The following is a 21,222-nucleotide window of genomic DNA, read 5'->3' on the forward strand; positions in this document are numbered from 1 at the left end:
GGGCTGCTAGCTTTAAGACTGCTATGGGGACTTGAGTGGAATGGTCATAGTGAACCCAGAGAATTTAATAGAAGAAAGTTTTTTTCTTCTTCTCCACGTGTTTCTTTCACTTTAACACCCCCCCACGCCCCGAGATAGATGTTCTGCTTATGAGGATTTACTATTTTGATCAGTTTTTCAAGCCTAGTATGTTAGATTCCTGGCAAAGAAAGACTAGACTTAATTTTGAAACCAGAAATGAGAAGATATTTCCCTTAGAGGGGAGTCAGCTTCTTGTTCCTTGAAGTGAGTTCAGACATCATTCCCTGTGGGAACCACCTAGCCAAAGTACTGTCCAGTTCTTTGTGACTGGAGCAAAAAGCTCTATTGGCAGCCAGCCTAGAGTGGCATTCCACTGGAAGGAGCTGGGATTTTGAAGATGTTAACGGTCATGTTTTTGATCAAATTTACTACCTACAAAGGTCCTTGGTCTTAAAGAACCTTTGGAATATTTGCCCTTTTATCATTCTCAGGGCAGTGAGAGAAGTGTTTAAGTGGTTACTTCTTTATTCACAGAGAGATTTTGATCACCCATGTAAAGAGTTTAGAACCAAACCTCTGCAATTATTTGGCTTTGACTTTTGTGGGTTCAAGAAGTGGGATTTCCTTGGGGTGACTTTTGGGGGGTATTGTTCTTGAGTTTTAGTTTTATCCTTGCCCCCTGCTTCAATGTCTTATGAAGACGAAAGTTCCCTGGCTTTAGTCTCATTTGTGAAATGAGGATCACTTACAGACTGTAATAAGGAGACAGCTGTATACTTTTTGAGTGTTAAGTATTAAGCCACTGATAACTGGATAAATTCTCACGTGGTATTTACTCTCTTATCAGATTCCAGTGATGTGACTATACCAGGGTTCAGTAAACTGTGGCCCATGAGTCAGATCTGGTCCATGGTCTGTTTTGTATGGCCCAATGACTAAGAATGGTTTTTACAACTTTCCTTAATAAGTTTATTTATTTATTTTTATTTTATTTATTTATTTTTGGCTGCATTGGGTCTTCGTTACTGCACGTGGGCTTACTCTAGTCGTGGTGAGCAGGGGTTGCTCTTTGTTGTGGTGTGTGGGCTTCTCATTGCGGTGGCTTTGTTGTGGAGTTTGAGCTGTAGGCACACTGGCTTCTGTAGTTGTGGTGCACGGGCTTCAGTAGTTGTGGCGCACGGGCTCTAGAGCGCAGGCTCAGTAGTTGTGGCTCACGGGCTTAGTTGCTCCGTGGCATGTGGGATCTTCCTGGACCAGGGATGGAACCCGTGTCCCCTGCATTGGCAGGTGGATTCTTAACCACTGCGCCGCCAAGGAAGTCCCGGTTTTTACGTTTTTTAAATGTAAAAATCAAGGGAATGAGAACACAAGCCACAGACTAAGAGAAAATATTTGCAAAAGATACATCTGATAAAGGACTGTTACCTAAAATGTACAAAGAACTCTTAAAACTCAACAATAAGAAAACAAACAACCCGATTAAAAAGTGAGCAAAAGACCTGAACACACACCTCACCAAAGAAGATATATAGGGACTTCCCTGGTGGTCCAGTGGTTAAAACTCTGCACTCCCAATGCAGAGGACCCGGGTTCGATACCTGTTCGGGGAGTTAAGATCCCACATGCCGCAACTAAGCCTGCGTGCCTCAGTGCAGCCAAAATAAATTAATTAATTAATTTCAAAAAAAAGAAGATATATAGATGGCAAGTCAGCATATGAAAATATTCCAACATCATATGTCATTTAGGAATTGCAAATTAAAACAACAGGATACTACTACACACCTGTTGGAATGACCAAAATCCAGAATGCTGGCGAGGATGTGGAGCAGTAGGAACTTTAATTCATTGCTGGTGAGAATGCAAATTGGTACAGCCATTGCGGAAGGTCTTCTGGCAGTTTATTCCAGAACATACTCTTACCATATGGTCCATCGGTCATGCTCCTTGATGTTTACCCAAATGAGTCCAAAACTTATGTCCTCACAAAAACCTGCACAAGGATGTTTATATCAGCGTTATTCATAATTGCTAAAACTTGGAAACATCCCAGATGTCCTTCAGGAGGTGAATGGATAAACAAACTGTGTGGTACATCCAGACAGTGGAATGTTATTCAGTGCTAAAAAGAAATGAGCTATCAAGCCATGAAAAGACATGGAGGAAACTTAAATGCATATTACCAAGTGAAAGAAGCCAATCAGAAAAGGGTACTGTATGATTCCAACTATACAACATTCTGGAAAAGGCAAAACTATGGAGACATTAAAACGCTCAGTGGTTGCCAGGGGTTCAGGGGTGGGGGGCAGGGAGGGATGAATAGATACAGCATAAGAGATTCTTAGGACAGTGAAACGATTCTATATGATACGACATTGGTGGAGAGTTGTCGTTAGACATTTGTCCAAACCCATGGAACGTACAACACCAAGAGTGAACCCTAATGTAAACTGTGGATTTCGGGTGATAACGAGGTGTCAGTGTAGGTTCATCAATTGTGACAAATGTATCACTGCAGGGTGTAGATAGTGGGGGACTCTGTGTGTTGGGGGGGACAGGGGTTTTAGGGGGACTCTGTACTTTCTGCTCAGTTTTGCTGTGAACCTAAAACTGCTCTAAGAAATAAAGTTTATTAATTTAAAAGGTTGTCAAAACAAAACAGAAGAATAATGTGCGACAGAGGCCATATGGGGTTTACAAAGCCTAAAGTATTTTTTTTCTTTTTTTTTTTTTTTTTTTTTTTTTTTTGCGGTATGCGGGCCTCTCACTGCTGTGGCCTCTCCCGTTGCGGAGCACAGGCTCCGGATGCGCAGGCCCAGCGGCCATGGCTCACGGGCCCAGACGCTCCGCGGCATATGGGATCCTCCCAGACCGGGGCACGAACCCGTATCCCCTGCATCGGCAGGCGGACTCTCAACCACTGCGCCACCAGGGAGGCCCTAAAGTATTTTTTTTAATCTGGCCTTTTACAGAAAAGATTTACCGAGCCCTGGACTATATCACAGTGCGACTAGGAGATGAGTGCCTAGTTTCTCTCTGGTGTCATGCTCAGTCCTCTGGTTCTCCTGGTCCTCAGTGTCTCTCATGGCAAAGTTGTTCTCATGAATTTATTTCTGTTTCACTTGCAGGTATATGAGTGACCTAAAGCTGCAGATTAAAAAGGAAAGAGAGCAGTGCCAACTGCAAACAGGGCAAGGATGCCAATTCCTCCTCCCCCTCCACCACCCCCCGGTCCTCCTCCACCTCCCACTTCTAATCAGGTAGGTAGTCCATCCACCTGGCTATCTCAAGACCTGAATGGATACTTAGGGCTTCCTGGTATAAGACATAGTGTACTCAAAGACATGTGGTGTAGGAAGATGGAGAATAAATAAGTAAAGTCTGTCTTCCTCAATTCGTTCTGATTCCTGAGAAGTCCTCTTAGGACCATAATGGCTTGTCTTGGTTTTTTTTATCCTGGTTCAGTCTAAATGGAGATTTGGGCAGGTGGCATCAGAGTAGGAACTAGTGTGTCTTCCCTAAAACTATTATAGTATAAAGGTCAATGTGTCCTTTCCCTGCATCTTTGAGAAAAGGGATGGCAATTCCTAGTTGTTGTTTCTTGCTGCCATTTCATTTCCTTCTTTTCTACTCCAAATCAGTTCACTTTAAAGTCAAGTCCATCAGGTCTAAAAGCCCCCGTGCCCCATATCAAGAAAGAAAGGAGTTAATGGAATTAGGAAGAAGACTAAAGGTTCAGTAATGGGAAGAAAAAAAAAAGCAATGTGGCTTCTGAACCAAGGAGACAGCCACTTTTACTATATCTGAGTTGTGATACCTGGAGTCACATGAGAAAGAAGGAAGCAACCTGGGTGATTCGTCGTGTGTGTGTGTGTGTGTGTGTGTGTGTTGGGTGTGTGTGTGTGTGTGTTGGGTGTTTAACAGATGAGAAATTGTTCCCTAAAAGAGGAAAGGTGACTTAACCTAGCTAATTTGTTTCAGAACTAGGACTAGAGTTCAGGTCTGCCAACTTCTGGTTTTTTTCCTGTAATTTTTGGGGTGTGGTGGGAGCTGAGGCTGGAGGTGTAGGTGGGGGGTTTGGAGTTTTCTCTTGGTCGTGATGGGGAGATGCTGAAGTCTCTTCAGCCGCAGGAGGAACCTGCTTGGGTTTATATTAGGAAAGTTACTCTTCACAGTGTGGACGGTAGGTTGGGAGTTGAGACTACAGACAGGGAGGTTGAGACTGGAGACAGAAGCCTGTGGCAATTGAAAATGAGAGTCTGGACCAAAGCAATGAGGATGGAGAGTGGAGACAAGAGACAATGACAAAGTAAAATCTTAAGAGTCTGATGACAGATGGAAGAGTGAAGAAGAGGAAGGAGATTGGAATGACTCTAGTTGGGGGATTGATTGAATGCTGGTGCTATTTACAAGAGAAACAGGTTTGTGGGGGAGGATATGAGCTCAATTTTGGACACGCTTAGTGATATTTTTCTCTTTACAAAAGTAATATGTCAAGAAATTTATGAACTGTGGTTAAGCAAAAAGGATCAGTTACCCAGGGCTTCCCTGGTGGCGCAGTGGTTGAGAGTCCGCCTGCCGATGCAGGGGACACGGGTTCGTGCCCCGGTCCGGGAAGATCCCACATGCCGTGGAGCAGCTGGGCCCGTGAACCATGGCCGCTGAGCCTGCGTGTTCGGAGCCTGTGCTCCACAACGGGAGAGGCCACAACGGTGAGAGGCCCGCATACCAAAAAAAAAAAAAAAAAAAAGGATCAGTTACCCATAATCCAACCATTCATAACAGTTTTGTGTCTAGCCTTTCCCTCCCTCCTTCCTCCTTTTGTATCTGTCTACCTTTTTAAAAATAATCATTTATTAATTTATTTATTACTTTATTTATTTTTGGCTGCATTGGGTCTTTGTTGCTGCACACGGGCTTTCTCTAGTTGCAGTGAGTGGGGGCTACTCTTTGTTGCGGTGTGCGGCTTCTCATTTTGGTGGCTTCTCTTGTTGTGGAGCATGGGCTCTAGGCACGTGGGCTTCAGTAGTTGTGGCGCGTGGGCTCAGTAGTTGTGGTTCGCGGGCTCTAGAATGCAGGCTCAGTAGCGTGGCGCATGGGCTTAGTTGCTCCGCGGCATGTGGGATTTTCCCAGACCAGGACTCGAACCCGTGACCCCTGCATTGGCAGGCAGATTCCTGACCACTGCGCCACCAGGGAAGCCCGTCTACCTTTTTTTTTTTTAAAAAGGCTGTGCTTTATATACATACTGATTTCTGATTGGCTCTTCTTCCTCATTAATACATCATGAATGGCTTGTCATGTCATTAAATGTTTAGTGATATCATTAAAAAATTTTTTACTGCACTAAAGATCCAGAAAAAACTAGAGAACACCAATAAACATAGAAAATGTTAATCTATAGTTAACCTTTGTTAACATTTTGTATGTTTATTGTAGGTGAACTAGAAAATACAGATAAACATAAATAATTATTACCCCAGATTAACTTTTGCTAGTATCAGTGTATATCCTTCTAGAAATTTTCTGTATGTGTGTACCTTTTTTTTCTTCACAATATAAGCTAGCTACTACTTATTGAACTCTTACTATACACCAGGCACTGTGCTAAGCTCTTAAAAAGTGTTGTCATTTAATTCTCAAAACTACGCTATGAGATAGGTCCTGTTATGACTCCTGTTGAAAACTGGAATCATGCTATATATTGTTCTATAATATTTTTTGCTTGATTGTGTCAGATATTTATTTCCATGAAAAGATGCTTATTACTCCTACATCTTTAAGAGCTTAACTGGCATCCCACTGTATGATTATACCTTCGTTGTTCTTTTCGGTTGACCTTTTAGATTACTTCAGCTTTATGCTATTATAAACTGTTTTTTGCTATTATTATCGTCTTTGGGCACGTCTCCAATTATTTTCTTAAAGTTAATTTCTGGAAGTAGAATTCTTGTGCTAGACTTTTAAAAGGTGTTTGATACATAAATTACTTTCTAGAAAAATCATACCAATCTGTCCTACCACAGGTAGTAGAAAAGAGTACCTGTTTTCCTGGATCCTTAAGATCACCATAGGGCAGTTTTTTATTCTATACATTGTTTTGAACATCTTCAGTGTGCCAGGCACTGTACAGGCAGTGGTCCCTGCCTTCACAAAGCTAGCAGTCTCTTTGTAATTTTAACCTTTACCAGTATCATAGGTAGATAATGATAGTTTTACACTACATTTTTTTTTATTATAGTTGATTTTTTTTCGTATTTGTTGGCTCTTTTGACTTCTTTTTTGTGGTATGCGGGCCTCTCACTGTTGTGGCCTCTCCCGTTGCGGAGCACAGGCTCTGGACGTGCAGGCTCAGCAGCCATGGCTCACGGGTCCAGCCGCTTCACGGCATGTGGGATCTTCCCGGACCGGGGCACGAACCCGTGTCCCCTGCATCGGCAGGCGGACTCTCAACCACTGCGCCACCAGGGAAGCCCTCCTTTGACTTCTTTTATGCAGTGTTGTTCATATCTTTTGCTTATTATCCCACTGATTTCTAAGTCATCTTTATATGTTAATGCTCTATAGATTTAGGCCACTACCTTTCTATCTATCATATGTTACATTTGTCACTGACAATTTTTCTTCCAGTGTGTCATCTGCTTATTTACTTATATTCCTAAGTAAATAAGTTGTAATAAGCAAATCTGTCGATTTTTTCCTGTATTTTGGTTGTCTTGATTAGCAAGTCCTTCCCATTTCCTATATTTTTGCATATAGTACTTCTGTGGTTTTATTTTTTTACACTTAACTTTTATAATTCAGCTAGAATTTATTTGAGAGTAAAGTGCTACGGTAGGTATTTAACTTTATCATTTTTTTCTAAACATTAACCACTTGTCGGACTTCCCTGGCGGTCCAGTGGTTAAGACTCCACACTTCCGCTGCAGGCGTGTGTGTGATCCCTAGTTGGGGAAGTAAGATCCTACATGCCTCCCGGCACGGCCCAAAACATTAACCACTTGTTATTAACACCTTGTATTTAATAATCTATCCTTTCTGCACTGAAGAAATATACTTTTATTATTTCTATATAGACCTGGGCCTGCTTTATGGATTTTCTGTTTTGTTCCATTTATCCAGCTATCTGTCCCTATGCTCCTGTTGTTGTTGGTCATAGGAATATTTCAGGATTTAAACAAGATAGTGAAAGTAATGTGCTTATTATTAGCACAACGCCTGGGATATAGTGGGGGCTCAATAAACGTTTGCCTTGGTGGTGATGCTACGAATAAAGCGTCCGACACACAAGCCTAGCACATAGGTGCTCAGTAAGTATTGGTGCAGGCCTCCTGTCAGAAGCTTCTGAACAGGAGGAAGACCTATACCCTTCACAGAAGGTACAGCATGAGAGAAAGGTCTAAAGAGGAGGATAACGGACATTGATACTGTCGTTTGGCACATGTATCTTACTAGGTTAGACAGGCATCTCGTGGAATCCAGTTTGGCTTAAGGCATTTATCCCGAGCTTGTGATGAAGGGGATATTGAGGGTGAACTTATGTTTCCCTCTTCCTTCAGGCCAACACTGAGCTGCCCAAGCTGAGTAGAGACGAGCAGCGGGGTCGAGGTGCTCTCTTACAGGACATCTGCAAAGGGACCAAGCTGAAGAAGGTGACCAACATTAATGATCGGAGTGCTCCCATCCTCGAGAGTGAGTCTGAGCTTCATCTCCTGATGAACCGCTGGGATCCCAGGGTTGACTCGGGGACTAGGCTTGGCTGTCTTTTTTTTTTTTTTTTTTTTTTTGTTGCGGTACACGGGCCTCTCACTGTTGCGGCCTCTCCCGTTGTGGAGCACAGGCTCCGAACGCGCAGGCTCAGCGGCCATGGCTCACGGGCCCAGCCGCTCCACGGGACGTGGGATCCTCCCGGACCGGGGCACGAACCTGCGTCCCCTGCATCGACAGGCAGACTCTCAAACCACTGTGCCACCAGGGAAGCCCTTGGCTGTCATTTTTATTGTTGGGTCGTGAGTGGGAGAGTTTTGTTTTTTTTTTTTTTTTGCAGTACACGGGACTCTCACTGTTGTGGCCTCTCCTGCCGCGGAGCACAGGCTCCGGACGTGCAGGGTCAGCGGCCATGGCTCACGGGCCCAGCCGCTCCGCGGCATGTGGGATCTTCCCGGACCGGGGCACGAACCCGCGTCCCCTGCATCGGCAGGCGGACTCTCAACCACTGCGCCCCCAGGGAAGCCCAGTGGGAGAGTTTTGTCTTGGGATGTTCTTTGGCTGTCTTCTCATCTGTTCATGTGGATACCTTGGAAATGTCCTTTTGACCTTTGAGAAGCATTCTCGGGGTCTTAAGCCTCCCATCTCCTACTCTAACTGGTGCTTGTTAGGGCATATCCTTGGCTTTTCTCTGAGAAGACCACCACAGTCCTAAAAGCCTGTAAGCTGAAGCCAACGATGATTTTATAATTGCTACAAGTGTTCATTCTGAAAGGCCTCTGGGGGTTTTCTCACACCTGGGTCCCTGAGCCATTAAGCCCCCTCACCATCTGGGACTTGGAGAGGAAAGCCTCGAGAACTCTGTTGAACAGGTCTTCATCCTGGTTACCGCTGTGCCCTACATAAAGGAAGACTGGCTCCTCGTTCCTTTTGTTTTCTCTCTTTCATCACAGCACAGAGTTGCATCCCCACACCTACATGAAGCTGTGGAGCAGAGAAGCCCAGCTTTCTATTTCAGTGGAAAGGCAAAAGCAGTATCGGTTTGCTTGCAAATTAAAGCCCAGGTAGAGGAGGGGTTTCTCCTCAGGATTGACTTGGTCACCAGCCTCAGAGCATATGAAATGAAAATCCTAATGGTGTGCTTTCCAGAACCCAAAGGAAGCAGTGGTGGTTATGGCTCTGGAGCAGCTGCCCTGCAGCCCAAGGGAGGTCTCTTCCAAGGAGGAGTGCCAAAGCTCCGCCCTGTGGGAGCCAAGGACGGCTCAGGTATGTGATAAGTACTTCCTTAGGATATGTTTCTGACTGGTCCCAGGTGGGCCCCCTGGGGTTGAGGAGTGTGGTAGAGATGGGAAGGAGGAGTGGGGGCAGGGCAGGGGTTATAAAGTAGAATAAAGCAAACGCTGGGGGTAAATAAGAGTGCGTTCAACTTGCATCAGTAGTATTTGTTAATGGGCCCTGAGCCTGGAACCAGGTGAAAACCCAGAATCGCACAGGTATTTACCCTGCTGCCGTGCGGGTTGCACTAAGGAGGCGGGGTGACGTGGAGATACCAGCAACGTAGGTCCAGCTCCGCTGACCCCGTGCTGTCTGGTGTATTTGTAGAGAACCTAGCCGGCAAGCCAGCCCTACAAGTCCCCAGTTCTCGAGCTGTTGCCCCAAGGCCTCCGGGGTCTACAGCCAGCGGGCGCCCTCAGGATGATACAGACAGCAACCGAGCCTCACTCCCAGAACTGCCCCGGACGCAGAGACCCTCGTTACCGGACCTCTCTCGGCCTAACGCCACCAGCAGGACCGGCATGAAGCACAGCTCCTCCGCCCCCCCTCCGCCTCCCCCGGGGCGGCGTGCCAACGCCCCCCCTACGCCTCTGCCTGTGCACAGCAGCAAAGCCGCAGCCTACAACAGAGAGAAGCCCCTGCCACCCACACCTGGACAGAGGCTTCACCTCGGTCGAGAGGGACCTCCCGCTCCACCCCCAGTCAAGCCGCCTCCTTCCCCTGTGAACGTCAGAACAGGACCAGGCGGCCAGTCTCCAGCTCCTCCGCCGCCGCCTTACCGCCAGCCTCCCGGGGTCCCCAATGGACCCTCCAGTCCCACTAACGAGTCAGCCCCTGAGCTGCCACAGAGACACAATTCTTTGCATAGGAAGACGCCAGGGCCTGTCAGAGGCCTAGCGCCTCCTCCACCCACCTCAGCCTCCCCTTCTTTGCAGAGTAATAGGCCACCTCCCCCAGCCCGAGACCCTCCCAGTCGGGGAGCAGGTAAGTGCCTGGAAGCACCTGATTTTTCCTACCATACTGAGACTGAGTTTATCCTTCCTCTTCACCCTTTTCCCCAAAGCTGTCCTTCAGTGATTGAAGTGAATACTCATTCAACAGGTTTATTGAATGCCTTTTTACGTGTCAGACTCTGTTGTTAGGAAAACAGCAGTAAATAAAAACAAAAAATCCTGTTCTCCTGGACAGTTAACAAATTAATTAGTAAAAAATATATATATATATATGTACATAGTATATAGATGCTTTAGAGAAATACAAAGCAGAGAAAGGGAATGGGATATACTGGAGTGGGGATGAGGTAATATTTTAAATTACAGGGGTGAGGGTAGGGGTGGGGTCAGGGAAGGCCTTACTGATAAAGTGACAGTTTGGCAAATACCTGAAAGAAGTGAGGGAGTACGCTACGCAGGCATTGAGGGCAGCAAATGCAAAGACCCTGAGACACTGGGGACAACAAGGAGACCATTGTGGCGAGACCAGGATGCGTGAGGGGAAGAGCGGCAGGACGTGGAGGTCAGAAAGCCAGATGCCACGGGAGGACATCGGAGGACTTGTGAAGACTTTGGGTTTTACTCTGTGTGAGATGGGGAGCCAGTGGCGGGGCGCAGGGGGTTGGAACACAGAAGTAGCTTTGATTTACCTTTTGAAACGGCAGCTGGCTCTGTTGTTGAGAACCCACCACAGGAGGACAAAGGGGCCAAAGGAGACCACTTAGGGGGCTAGTGTGACAGTCTGAGTAGATGGATAGGAGGATCACAGCAGGTTTGGGGGAAGGTGGGTGTTCAGTTTTGGATGTCAAGTTTGAGGTGCCTGTTAGACATCCAAGAGGAAATAACCAATTGTCGATTGACTCTCAGGCTCTGAAGTTCAGGGGAGTGGTCTGGGCTAGAGAGAGAAATTTGAGAACCACATGCTGGGGTGAGATCACCTGGGGAGTGAGTATAGAGAAGAGGAGAGGTCCGAGGCCTGAGGCCTTCCTACATGACAGGCGAGAGTGATGAGAGTACTAAGCAGAGAAAACTGAGAAAGGGCCTCTAGTGAGGAAGAAAGGAGGAATGCCAAGAGAGTAGTGGAGAAAGTCCAGGATAGAGTGAGTGAGCAGCTGTGGCCTGTGCTGCAGATGGGTCAGGTAAGTTGAAGACTCAGAATGACATTGGTCTCAGCAACGTGGGAGTCATTTGGGGGACCCCCAAATTACCCTTCTAAGTAGTTTCAGTGGAGTGCTGGAGGGAGCGTGAGGGTGAAAGTCTAATTGGGGTGGGTTCAAGCATGCAGGAATAGGAGAAGACTTGATGAAGATAGCGCTAGAGAAACTCTAGGGAGTTTGCTGTAAAGGGGAGTCGGGGTTATAGGGATGTGGAGTGGGTGCTGGAGGAGGATGAGAGATTGAGGGTTGGTTCCCCCCACCCCACCCCACCCAAGACGGGAGATATTTCAGCATCTCTTGTGCGCTGATGGAATGATCCAGTAGAGAGGAGGAAATTGCCTGGATAGTGTCCTTGGGGAGGCAAGAAGGAATGGAACCTGATCCACAGGTCAAGGGTTGGCCTTAGATAAGAACACAGTTCTTTGTGGTGATGGGAGGGAAGGCAGAGCATACAGGCAAAGAAGCAACTAGGTAGGTGGGTGCAGTGGTAGGAGCATGTGGAAAGTTTCTGCTAACATTTTTTAAAAATAAATGTATGTATTTATTTATTTATGGCTGCGTTGGGTCTTTGTTGCTGCGCACGGGCTTTCTCTAGTTGCATGGAGCGAGGTCTCCTCTTCCTTGCGGTGCGCGGGCTTCTCATTGCAGTGGCTTCTCTTGTTGCGGAGCATGGGCTCTAGGCATGTGGGCTTCAGTAGTTGTGGCACACAGGCTCAGTAGTTGTGACTTGCAGGCTCTAGAGCGCAGGCTCAGTAGTTGTGGCGCATGGGCTTAGCTGCTCCGCAGCATGTGGGATCTTCCCGGCCCAGGGCTCGAACTCATGTCCCCTGCATTGGCAGGCAGATTCTTTAACCACTGTGCCACCAGGGAAGCCCCTTTTTTTTTTTTTTTTTTGCTTCTATATTCTGGGTGAAATTGAAAGCAAGGACATACGCTGTGAATGAGGGTAAGGAAATAGAGGGAGATTTGAGGAGAGAGGAAAGAGGGCACAAAATGGCCATCTGGGCGTGCAGGAGAATGAGTGGAGGAGAGAAGTGTGCTAGGATGACCAGCATCACGGAAGGCGCGCTCGAGCTTAGGGGCCACACACTTCAAGTGAGATTCCTCAGCTCGGTGTGTGTTCAGCTGTGCCTCTGCAGGTACTGAGTTGGAGGAGAGTTGTATTTCACCAGGTTAGCGTGCTTTAGGCACGTGCGACTGTAACGGAGAGCAGGGCAAGGGAGTTACGGGCGTGTGTAAGGGAGTGCTCGTAACAAGGGACCATGGTCCTGAACTGGGTAAGGAGGGGATTAAGGAACCTTCAAAAAGGTGGGAGAGGTTGTGTCATCCTACAAAATAGCCTGACTGAAAGTAGAGAGTGAACGAGGCCATGCTGGGGCCTTCTCAGACCCAGGAATTTTGGCTCCTGTATTCTCTTGTTTCACTGGGCTTTGAGCTGCAGCCTCCACAAATGGCTTTTGAACTTTGATTTTAAACAGTCCCTGCAGGTATAGATGAGATCATCGATTAAGCAGGTATGTCATCGGGAAGCGTGTATTAAAGGCCCGTTAACTGGTACTGCTGCTTGATTAGGTACAGAGACTTGTATTCTAGGAGCTGGCGGTAGCATCAGGTGGTCACACGGGGGCCTGGTATGTGGCCGACCCTGTATTTCCCTGGCTGTAGCCATAAGGATGTAGTCCTAACGTGACCTTTGACTCTACAAAGTTTAGGTTAAAAAGAAAAATTTTTTTTTAACTTAGGGATTTTTTAAAATGACCCTTTATCTGAGCAGAGCCCATATCTTTCTGAAGCCAACCAGGAATAGAAGCGGAGAAAAATGTAATTTCTGTGGGTTGAACTGAGTCGTTTTAAATGCCTGCAGACTTCTTGCTTCCCACTTCTCAGTTCTTTTTTTGTGATTTCTTCAGAAAAATGTGAAGTTATGAGCCTTGTTCTTCTGTCTACAGCCATCACCAACTTCGAGGCCTGACATAGGCCTCAGCCTGCTTTCTGTATCAGTAACCAGAGCAGCAGTTCTCAAGAGTGACACTCTGAAAAAAAATTGAGATATTTTAGTCAGAGATCTTTCAAGTATTGGCTCCACTTGTTCTGTGACATTGGGCAGATGACTCTGATTCTCTGAGTTTGTTTCCTCGTCCTGAAAATGGTGTTCATAGTACTTTTCAGAGGTGGTTATAAAGAAAATAATGCGTAAAAGTACTTTATAAACTGTGGTGTGCTGACGAATTTAGTGGTTTTATGCAGAGGACTTCTAGGCAGTTTTCATGGACTTATCTCTGTTAATAAATCATATGGTGTGATAACATGGGATAATTTACTTTTGTTTCTTTATGAATTATTTACATTTGAATGAGTATGTAGTCTTTTACCCTCCCCAGGGTGCTCAGAGACCGAAAAGTCCCTTATTATTGGTCCATAGGGTTTGTTTTCTGAATTTTTCCTTTGCAGAGTAAAACACTATTTAAAAAAAAATATATATATATATATTTATTTATTTATTTTATTTTGGCTGTGCTGGGTCTTAGTTGCGGCATGAGGGATCTAGTTCCTTGACCAGAGATCAAACCCAGTCCCCCTGCACTGGGAGCACGGAGTCTTAACCACTGGACCACCAGGGAAGTCCCTAAAACACTATTTTTTTAAGGGAATTTTTTTCTTTTTAAAAGAATTGAGGATGGAGTGGGAGGTTGGGTTTAGCAGATGTAAGTGATTATATATAGAATGAATAAACAACAAGGTCCTACTGTATAGCACAGTGAACTATATTCAATATCCTATGATAGACCATAGTGGAAAACAATATAAAAAAAGAATATGTATAACTGAATCACTTTGCTATACAGCAGAAAGTAACGCAACATTATAAATCAACTATACTTCAATTTAAAAAAATAACATCATGCTTTCTTTAATACAGGTTTATCTTGGATTACAGAAGTCAGTCTTCCTACCCAAGGGTTTCTTTTGCACACTGCTTGTTTCTTGGGGTCCTTGGGTTCTGGCTCTGTCACTTGAAAGTCTTAAAACTGGATGTGACAAAGAGCTCAGAAACTTCTTAGAGATGGCAGAATCTGGTCAGGATGACCGGCCCTGAGGGAGGGTGCTGAGGGAGCCAAGCAGGTAGCTCTTGGTCCTGCCCCGTTTTGCCCATCCAGGTTGGCCCTCATCACTGCCTCCCGCTCAGAGTCTAGCTGGTGTCCTTTTGAGCCTGACTGACCCTCTACCTTACTCTCCCTGGCCCCGCCCTCGCAGTAGATGCAGACTCTCAGGGCCCTGAGAAATCTGAGTTTTAGGGAAATATTTTGAGGATGACCTGAAAGAGCTTCGGTTTGGGCAGATTTGGAGTGAAAACAGGGTTCAGGGATCTGCTGGGAGGAGTTAAGGAGATTTCTCTTTAATTATGACCTCTAATGGCCCCGTCCATACTTATACAGACCTTGGAGAGTGAGGGAGAGTTGACATTCTGAGTGTGTTTTATGGGAAGCTAAAACTAACATTTACTGGGCCTACGGTGCCAGACTTCTTGTCTCTAAGCATCATCCCAGGGACTTCCCTGGTAGTCCAGCGGTTAAGACTCCACGCTCCCAGTGCAGGGGGCTCAGATTCTATCCCTGGTCAGGGAACTAGATCCCTCATGGCACAACTAAGAGTCTGCATGCCACAACTATAAGATCCCAGACGCCACAACGAAGATCCCTCGTGCTGCAACTAAAGCCCCGGTGCAGCCAAATAAATATTTAATAAAAACAAAAACAAAAAACAATCATCCCATTAGTGCTTCATTCTTAACTATGGTTACTCTGTAGAAATTCTGACCGTAATTCAGGAGGAATGATATATACTCTTATTACTAAGACAGTGTTGTCTGTTAAGCCGAGTAGTCTCCATGTACTGTTTGGTAACATGGCCCAGGTACCAAAAGACACATTGCCATCTCACTAGGTTATACATTTGTTGGGGAGATATTTAATACTTGAGGTTGTTGTGAAAAGCATTGTGTAGCAGTTTTCTTACTATGAAAGAGCAGACGTATGCTGGGTCTGTTAGATCTGTGACCTTAGACAGATAGCCTGAGTCCCAGTTTCCTCATTTGTGAAATGGGGATAATGCCTCATACTTGTGCAGGGGTGGCTACAGGAATTTTTTTTTTTTTTTTTTTTTTTTGCGGTACACGGGCCTCTCACGGCTGTGGCCTCTTCCGTTGCGGAGCACAGGCTCCAGACTGGCAGGCTCAGTGGCCGTGGCTCACGGGCCCAGCCGCTCCGCGGCACGTGGGATCCTCCCGGACCGGGGCATGAACCCGTGTCCCCTGCATCGGCAGGCAGACTCTCAACCACTGCGCCACCACGGAAGCCCTGGCTACAAGAATTTTTAAAGATTTAATGCATATAAAGTGCCCAGGACAGTGCCTGGAACATGATGGATATCAAATAAATGGTAGCTGCTAGTATTCTTAGTGCAAAGCATAGAAATAATCTAACTTAAACACATTCGACCCTATTCCAGTGATGTCCAGCATGCTTTTTATTTATTTATTTATTTATTTATTTATTTATTTATTTATTTATTTATTGGCTGCATTGGGTCTTCATTGCTGCACGCGGGCTTTCTCTTAGTTGCGGCGAGCAGCGGCTACTCTTCATTGCGGTGCTCGGGCTTTTCATTGCAGTGGCTTCTCTTGTTGTGGAGCACAGGCTCTAGGCGTGCGGACTTCAGTAGTTGTGGCACGTGAGCTCAGTAGTTGTGGCTCGCGGGCTCTAGAGCACAGGCTCAGTAGTTGTGGCACACGGGCTTAGTTGTTCCGCGGCATGTGGGATCTTCCTGGACCAGGGCTCGAACCCATGTCCCCTGCATTGGCAGGTGGATTCTTAACCACTACGCCACCAGGGAAGTCCCCCAACGTGCTTTTTTTTTAAAATTTATTTATTTTTGGCTGCATTGGGTCTTCGTTGCTGCGCGTGGGCTTTCTCTAGTTGTGGCGAGTGGGGGCTACTCTTCATTGTGGTGCACGGGCTTCTTATTGCGGTGGCTTCTCTTGTTGCAGAGCACAGGCTCTAGGCACGTGGGCTCCGTAGTTGTGGCTCGCGGGCTCTAGAGCGCAGACTCATAGTTGTGGCACCCGGGCTTAGTTGCTCCGCGGCATGTGGGATCTCTCCCCGGACCAGGGCTCGAACCTGTGTCCCCTGCATTGGCAGGCAGATTCTTAACCACTGCGCCACCAGGGAAGTCCTCCCAACATGCTTTTGACATTACCTTATGCTTGGTGGCAAATTTTGTCTTTTAAGGTGAATTTGATTTTCGAAAATGGCCAGAAATCAGAGTCAGACGTCGGTATGAGTTTCTTTGGTGGTGATACAACCTCAGAAATGAGAGGTGACCATCATATGGTAATATTTATGGGTCTGTCTGACAACCCGGGTTTGGAGGCAATTCCAAAAGAGGTGTTCCCGATTTCTTTTGAGCAATGAGTCTATCATTGGAAACATGTAACTTCTGCAGATGAAATTATTATACATAATTTGAACATCACTCAGTCCGTACTACTAAGTGTTAGAATAAGTGACATAACCTGTAAATGCTGTGGGAGAGCAAAGAAGGGAATCAGATTAGAGTGGATTGCTTTGGAAAAGCCTTGAGAAGATGGGACTTGGGTTGAACCTTAAAGAAAAGTAGGATTTGATAGTAAGGGATGAGGGGTGGTATTTCTGAGTATTGTGGGGGAGTCACAAGAGCAAAGCATATGTAATTTGGTTTATTTAGCACGTATTGATTGAAGACCTACCATGTGCTGAGCTTGGGAACTCACATGAACGGACACTGCTCTGACTTTAAGAAATATACAGTGCCCTCGGCAAGAAGCACGTGTAATACAACATAGTAGTGGTAGAGAGAGAGAGAGTGGACAGGCAGTACAGAAGAGTGGTACCTAATCCAGTGTAGGAATCGAGGAAGAAAAGAAGGTGCGATCAGGCTGACTGATGTGGTAGGGTACTGTGTAAGAAAGGAAAAGGATTGGGTGAGACCCAGTCAGTGTGGAAGCTAAGCATTTGAAACTTTACGATATGGGAAATGCAAAGCCCTTGGAAAAGTTTGAGCTAGTATTTTGGGGAGATTAGTGAGTTGGTGGTATGCAGAATGGATTGAAAGGCTAAGAGATTAGAAGCAAGGAAAACATTTGAGAGGCTTTTTGCAGTAGAACAAGATAAAAATGAGAAAGCCCTGACTTAGAATTGTGGAGGAAGGCATGTGAAAGCAGAGAAAAAAATCATCAAGGATAAGTGGAATTCTTGACTGACTTGTCATGGGAAATGAAAAAGTGTGATAAATTTATTCTGAACTTTGGTATTGAGAAGAATGGTGATGTTGTTAAAGAAATAGGGATGAGGGGAGGGTGAGTATGATATTTAACATGATGCCCAGTGGTTCACAGGGTCTGGTTCTTTGGGAAAGCACTGAGCACTCTTTTGGCCCATGCCTCTCAAATCCCTCCGTCCATCACCGTCTCTACGTCCAAACCTAACTGCTTTGAACTTTAATTGCAGCTCCTCCACCTCCGCCACCCATGATCCGAAATGGTGCCAGGGATGCCCCCCCTCCCCCACCACCGTACCGAATGCATGGGTCAGAACCCCTGAGCCGAGGAAGGCCCCCACCTCCGCCCTCAAGGACGCCAGCTGGGCCCCCCCCGCCGCCTCCACCACCCCTGAGGAATGGCCACAGAGATTCTATTACCACTGTCCGATCTTTCTTGGGTGAGTAGCTAGCTGTTTTAGTCTCATAGTTCCAGTGGTGACTTCACTAATTCCAGTGGCCGCTGTAGAGTGGGAGTGGTTGCTTGGTGTCCTCTGTTTACTGCAGTTCCTCTCCTGACCTTCCCTCAGACTTCTGGGTCCCATCCATGGCCATCTCTTTCCTTAGGCAAATTCTAGGCACGATTCCTTTGGAATAAATGGAAGTAAAATCAGCAGGTGTTTTTCTAACTCTAAAGCCAATCTCTTGCTCCCTAAGGCTCATTATTTGTGGTTAGCTTTTAGGTCAAAGACTGTATCCTCTTCAGGATCATTTTATTTATTTATTTATTTTTTGCGGTACGCGGGCCTCTCACTGTTGTGGCCTCTCCCGTTGCGGAGCACAGGCTCCGGACGCGCAGGCTGAGCGGCCATGGCTCACGGGCCCAGCCACTCCGTGGCATGTGGGATCTTCCCGGACCGGGGCACGAACCCGTGTCCCCTGCATCAGCAGGCGGACTCTCAACCACTGCGCCACCAGGGAAGCCCTCTTCAGGATTACTGAGACAGGAATTACGTATCCTCCTAGGAAGAAGAGCTCCTTTCTGGACCTTTGAAAACAAAACAACACTGTGTACACAACTTTTATCTAGTAATCCAAAGCCACTGACTAGTTGTGTTACTTTGAAGAAGTCACTTCATTTTTTTGGACCTCACTTCCCTTATCTGTGAAACAAGGAGACTGACTAGCTCAAGAGTGTATCGGATTAACTTTTCCAAGTTTATAAATGAATCTTAGACCCCACCTAAGAGATTCTAATTCATTAGGTCTGGGATGGAGCACCAAGTAAAGATTGTCCAGCAGGTATTGTTAGACCCTCTGTTGAGGAAGTCTGGAAGGATCTGCACAGTCCCTTTTAGCCTGAACACTGTAGATTCTTTAATGGTTGACCCTTCTCTGGCCCTGCTCTAGTCTGTTCCTGTTAAGTGGACCAGTATTTTTGCTTGGAGGATATGCCCTTTGGAATGTGATCGAGCCACACCCATAGAACATTTGAGCCTTCTTGTAGAGGGGCCATGGAAAGTGGGAGTGGGAGCCATGACATGGCCATCCCGACTGTGTTGCAGAGCTCAGTGAGGGGAGCCTGGGCCAAAAGGGAATCTTCTGGTCAGAGCATTCCCTAGCTGGTGGCATATAGTCCCATTTTAGATTAATTTCTACCAATCTGTGGATTCAGTTCAGTTGGTTTCCCATGGTGATAGTCTCTAACATGCCTATGTTACCGAAACACAGAACTATATTTCCTTCTCCTGCCGTGCAGACAGCTGGGCTCCTTTCCTGGTATGTGCCTGGTTTGGGGTGGAAGGATTTAAAGAACCAGTTCAAAGGCTCATTCCTTAACGTAAAGAGCCTTTGAACACACTCTGTGCGTACGAGGCGCGGAGAGTAATGCTGTTGCTGCCCTCACGAACCTTGCTTTAGAGGGCAAGGCAGGCCCTCATGGTACACCAGGAAGCCCGGGAGACTAGTATGGGGAGGGTCCGAAGTGGCAGAGAGGTGTGGGAGCACGAGGAAGGGTGATGTGAATTAATGTTGTTCCTTTTGCAGATGATTTTGAGTCAAAGTATTCTTTCCATCCAGTAGAAGACTTTCCTGCTCCAGAAGAATATAAACACTTTCAGAGAATATATCCCAGCAAAACAAACCGAGGTGAGAGAAGAGAATCATGGAAGGTCTTCCATAATTGCATAGGCTGTAGAATCGGTGTGTGCTTTTCTTAGCTTAATATTTGCTTCTCCTTGTCTGCATTTTCTTAAAAAGACAACGAAGCCTTGTCCCAGATTTTAAAGGTTAGCTTGAAGAGCCTGTCTGTCTCTCATTTTAGGAATGTTTGGGTTATTCAGGGTCTGGTGGGTGACCTCGCGTATGTGGTTTTTATTTATTTTTTTCAGCTGCCCGTGGAGCCCCACCTCTGCCACCCATTCTCAGGTGAAGCCTGGCTTGGTCCTGTTCCTCAGGAAAAGGATGGACCCTCTCCTCTTCTCAGATGGTCCCTTCCATTCTCCCTGAAACCTGCATGACGGCTCCTAACGTGTTTCTCCAGTGCAACCAACCTCGAGACTTCAAGCGTCCACCCAGCTCACCTCCATCTATGCATCTCGTCTCTGGACTTGGTGACCGGACTCTTTATATTGACAGTAGGGTCTCAAACCCTGCATCCGTCCCTCTTCTTGCAAGCCCTGCTGGCCAGATGAGGAAAAAGATTCCATGTCTCCTGCTTTCCTCTGGGGAAAGGTGCCTTGTTGTGATGAATGAACTCATTGTCGGGGTGGGGTGGAGAGTGGTACTCCTACCTTCTCCTACCCACTGTGGGGGGTATATTATATTTCATCATTTTAGGAGGCTGGCATGGCCAGGACATCTGGGGGTGGGCATTTTTAGTGAAATGGGAAAGGAGTTTGCAGAGAAGTGATCTGTTTTAAAGGTCAAGTTTAGAGCATGGGCAAGGAAATGGGTCTGCTTTATTTTTCAGGGTATTTTGGTTTTGCCCTCACCCCACCCCACGCTCATACCCAGAAGTAGGTTGGATATAAACACTAAATACTAATCAGTTGAACTAAACATCTAATAAAAAGAGAGGGTGAAGTAAACTGGGGGTCCTTTTAGAGCTAGTCAGTTCCTCTGCGGCACAGGGACCAGGAGCCATGTGAGCCCTCTGGGGCTCCCTGCTCCGTTTCTTCAGGTGCTGAGGCTGAGGGATGTTTTTCCTCCTCTCACCACCTATCCCCTCAAGAGAAAAGTCCCTTTCATTCATTCATTATGAATTCAGAAACCCCCAAAACCTCTAGTGAGAGATAGGAAGATAGGACCTTGGCCTTGGCCTTAACCTTGACCTTGAGGCTGCCTCAGTCTTCTCTGCTTGGCCCTGAAGGCCACTGGCCCTTGCAGCCCTGTTCAAAAACTTCAACCCCTGATGGGTGCTCCAGGATGACGAAGAAGGGAAGGGTGAAGCACCTTGTGGAAGGGACCAGCTCTGCGGGCTGTGAATGGCTTTAACTGAGGCCCGCTCGTTGTGAAGTTCATACCCCGTCTAAGTGAGCAGGCTCTTCCTGTTCAACCCCAAGACTGCAGGGGTTAACACAGCAGAGTAGAGAAGGGTGAGGAAGCTTATGGGGGTAGTCAAAGATTCCTCTGCCAAAAGCACAAGGACTTTGGTGCGGTGTGCCTCAGTCCAGTTGATCTTCCCTGGCAGCCAGCAATGTATTGTTTCGTCTTCCAGGTCCTAGTTAAAAGAGCACAGAGAAAATGGAGGTTCCCAATCTAGGTAGGAACTGAGC

At 46.5% G+C, this 21,222-nt stretch overlaps 1 protein-coding gene across 1 annotated transcript in view; it reads left to right on the forward strand.

Moving 5' to 3' along the window:
- WIPF2 (WAS/WASL interacting protein family member 2) overlaps positions 1 to 19,998 on the forward strand; it is a 40,726-nt gene extending 20,728 nt beyond the window's left edge. The window contains exons 2-8 of the mRNA XM_082604669.1: positions 3,150 to 3,281; positions 7,581 to 7,713; positions 8,878 to 8,994; positions 9,331 to 9,987; positions 17,698 to 17,907; positions 19,493 to 19,594; positions 19,837 to 19,998. Coding sequence (XP_082460795.1) covers positions 3,219 to 3,281; positions 7,581 to 7,713; positions 8,878 to 8,994; positions 9,331 to 9,987; positions 17,698 to 17,907; positions 19,493 to 19,594; positions 19,837 to 19,877 — 1,323 coding nt within the window. The 5' untranslated portion in view covers positions 3,150 to 3,218 and the 3' untranslated portion in view covers positions 19,878 to 19,998. The remainder of the gene's footprint in view (positions 1 to 3,149; positions 3,282 to 7,580; positions 7,714 to 8,877; positions 8,995 to 9,330; positions 9,988 to 17,697; positions 17,908 to 19,492; positions 19,595 to 19,836) is intronic.
- The last annotated feature ends 1,224 nt before the right edge of the window (positions 19,999 to 21,222 follow it).

This window comes from Mesoplodon mirus, assembly GCF_964341445.2.
Source record: "Mesoplodon mirus genome assembly, chromosome: 18".
Classification (NCBI taxonomy): Eukaryota; Metazoa; Chordata; class Mammalia; order Artiodactyla; family Ziphiidae; genus Mesoplodon; species Mesoplodon mirus.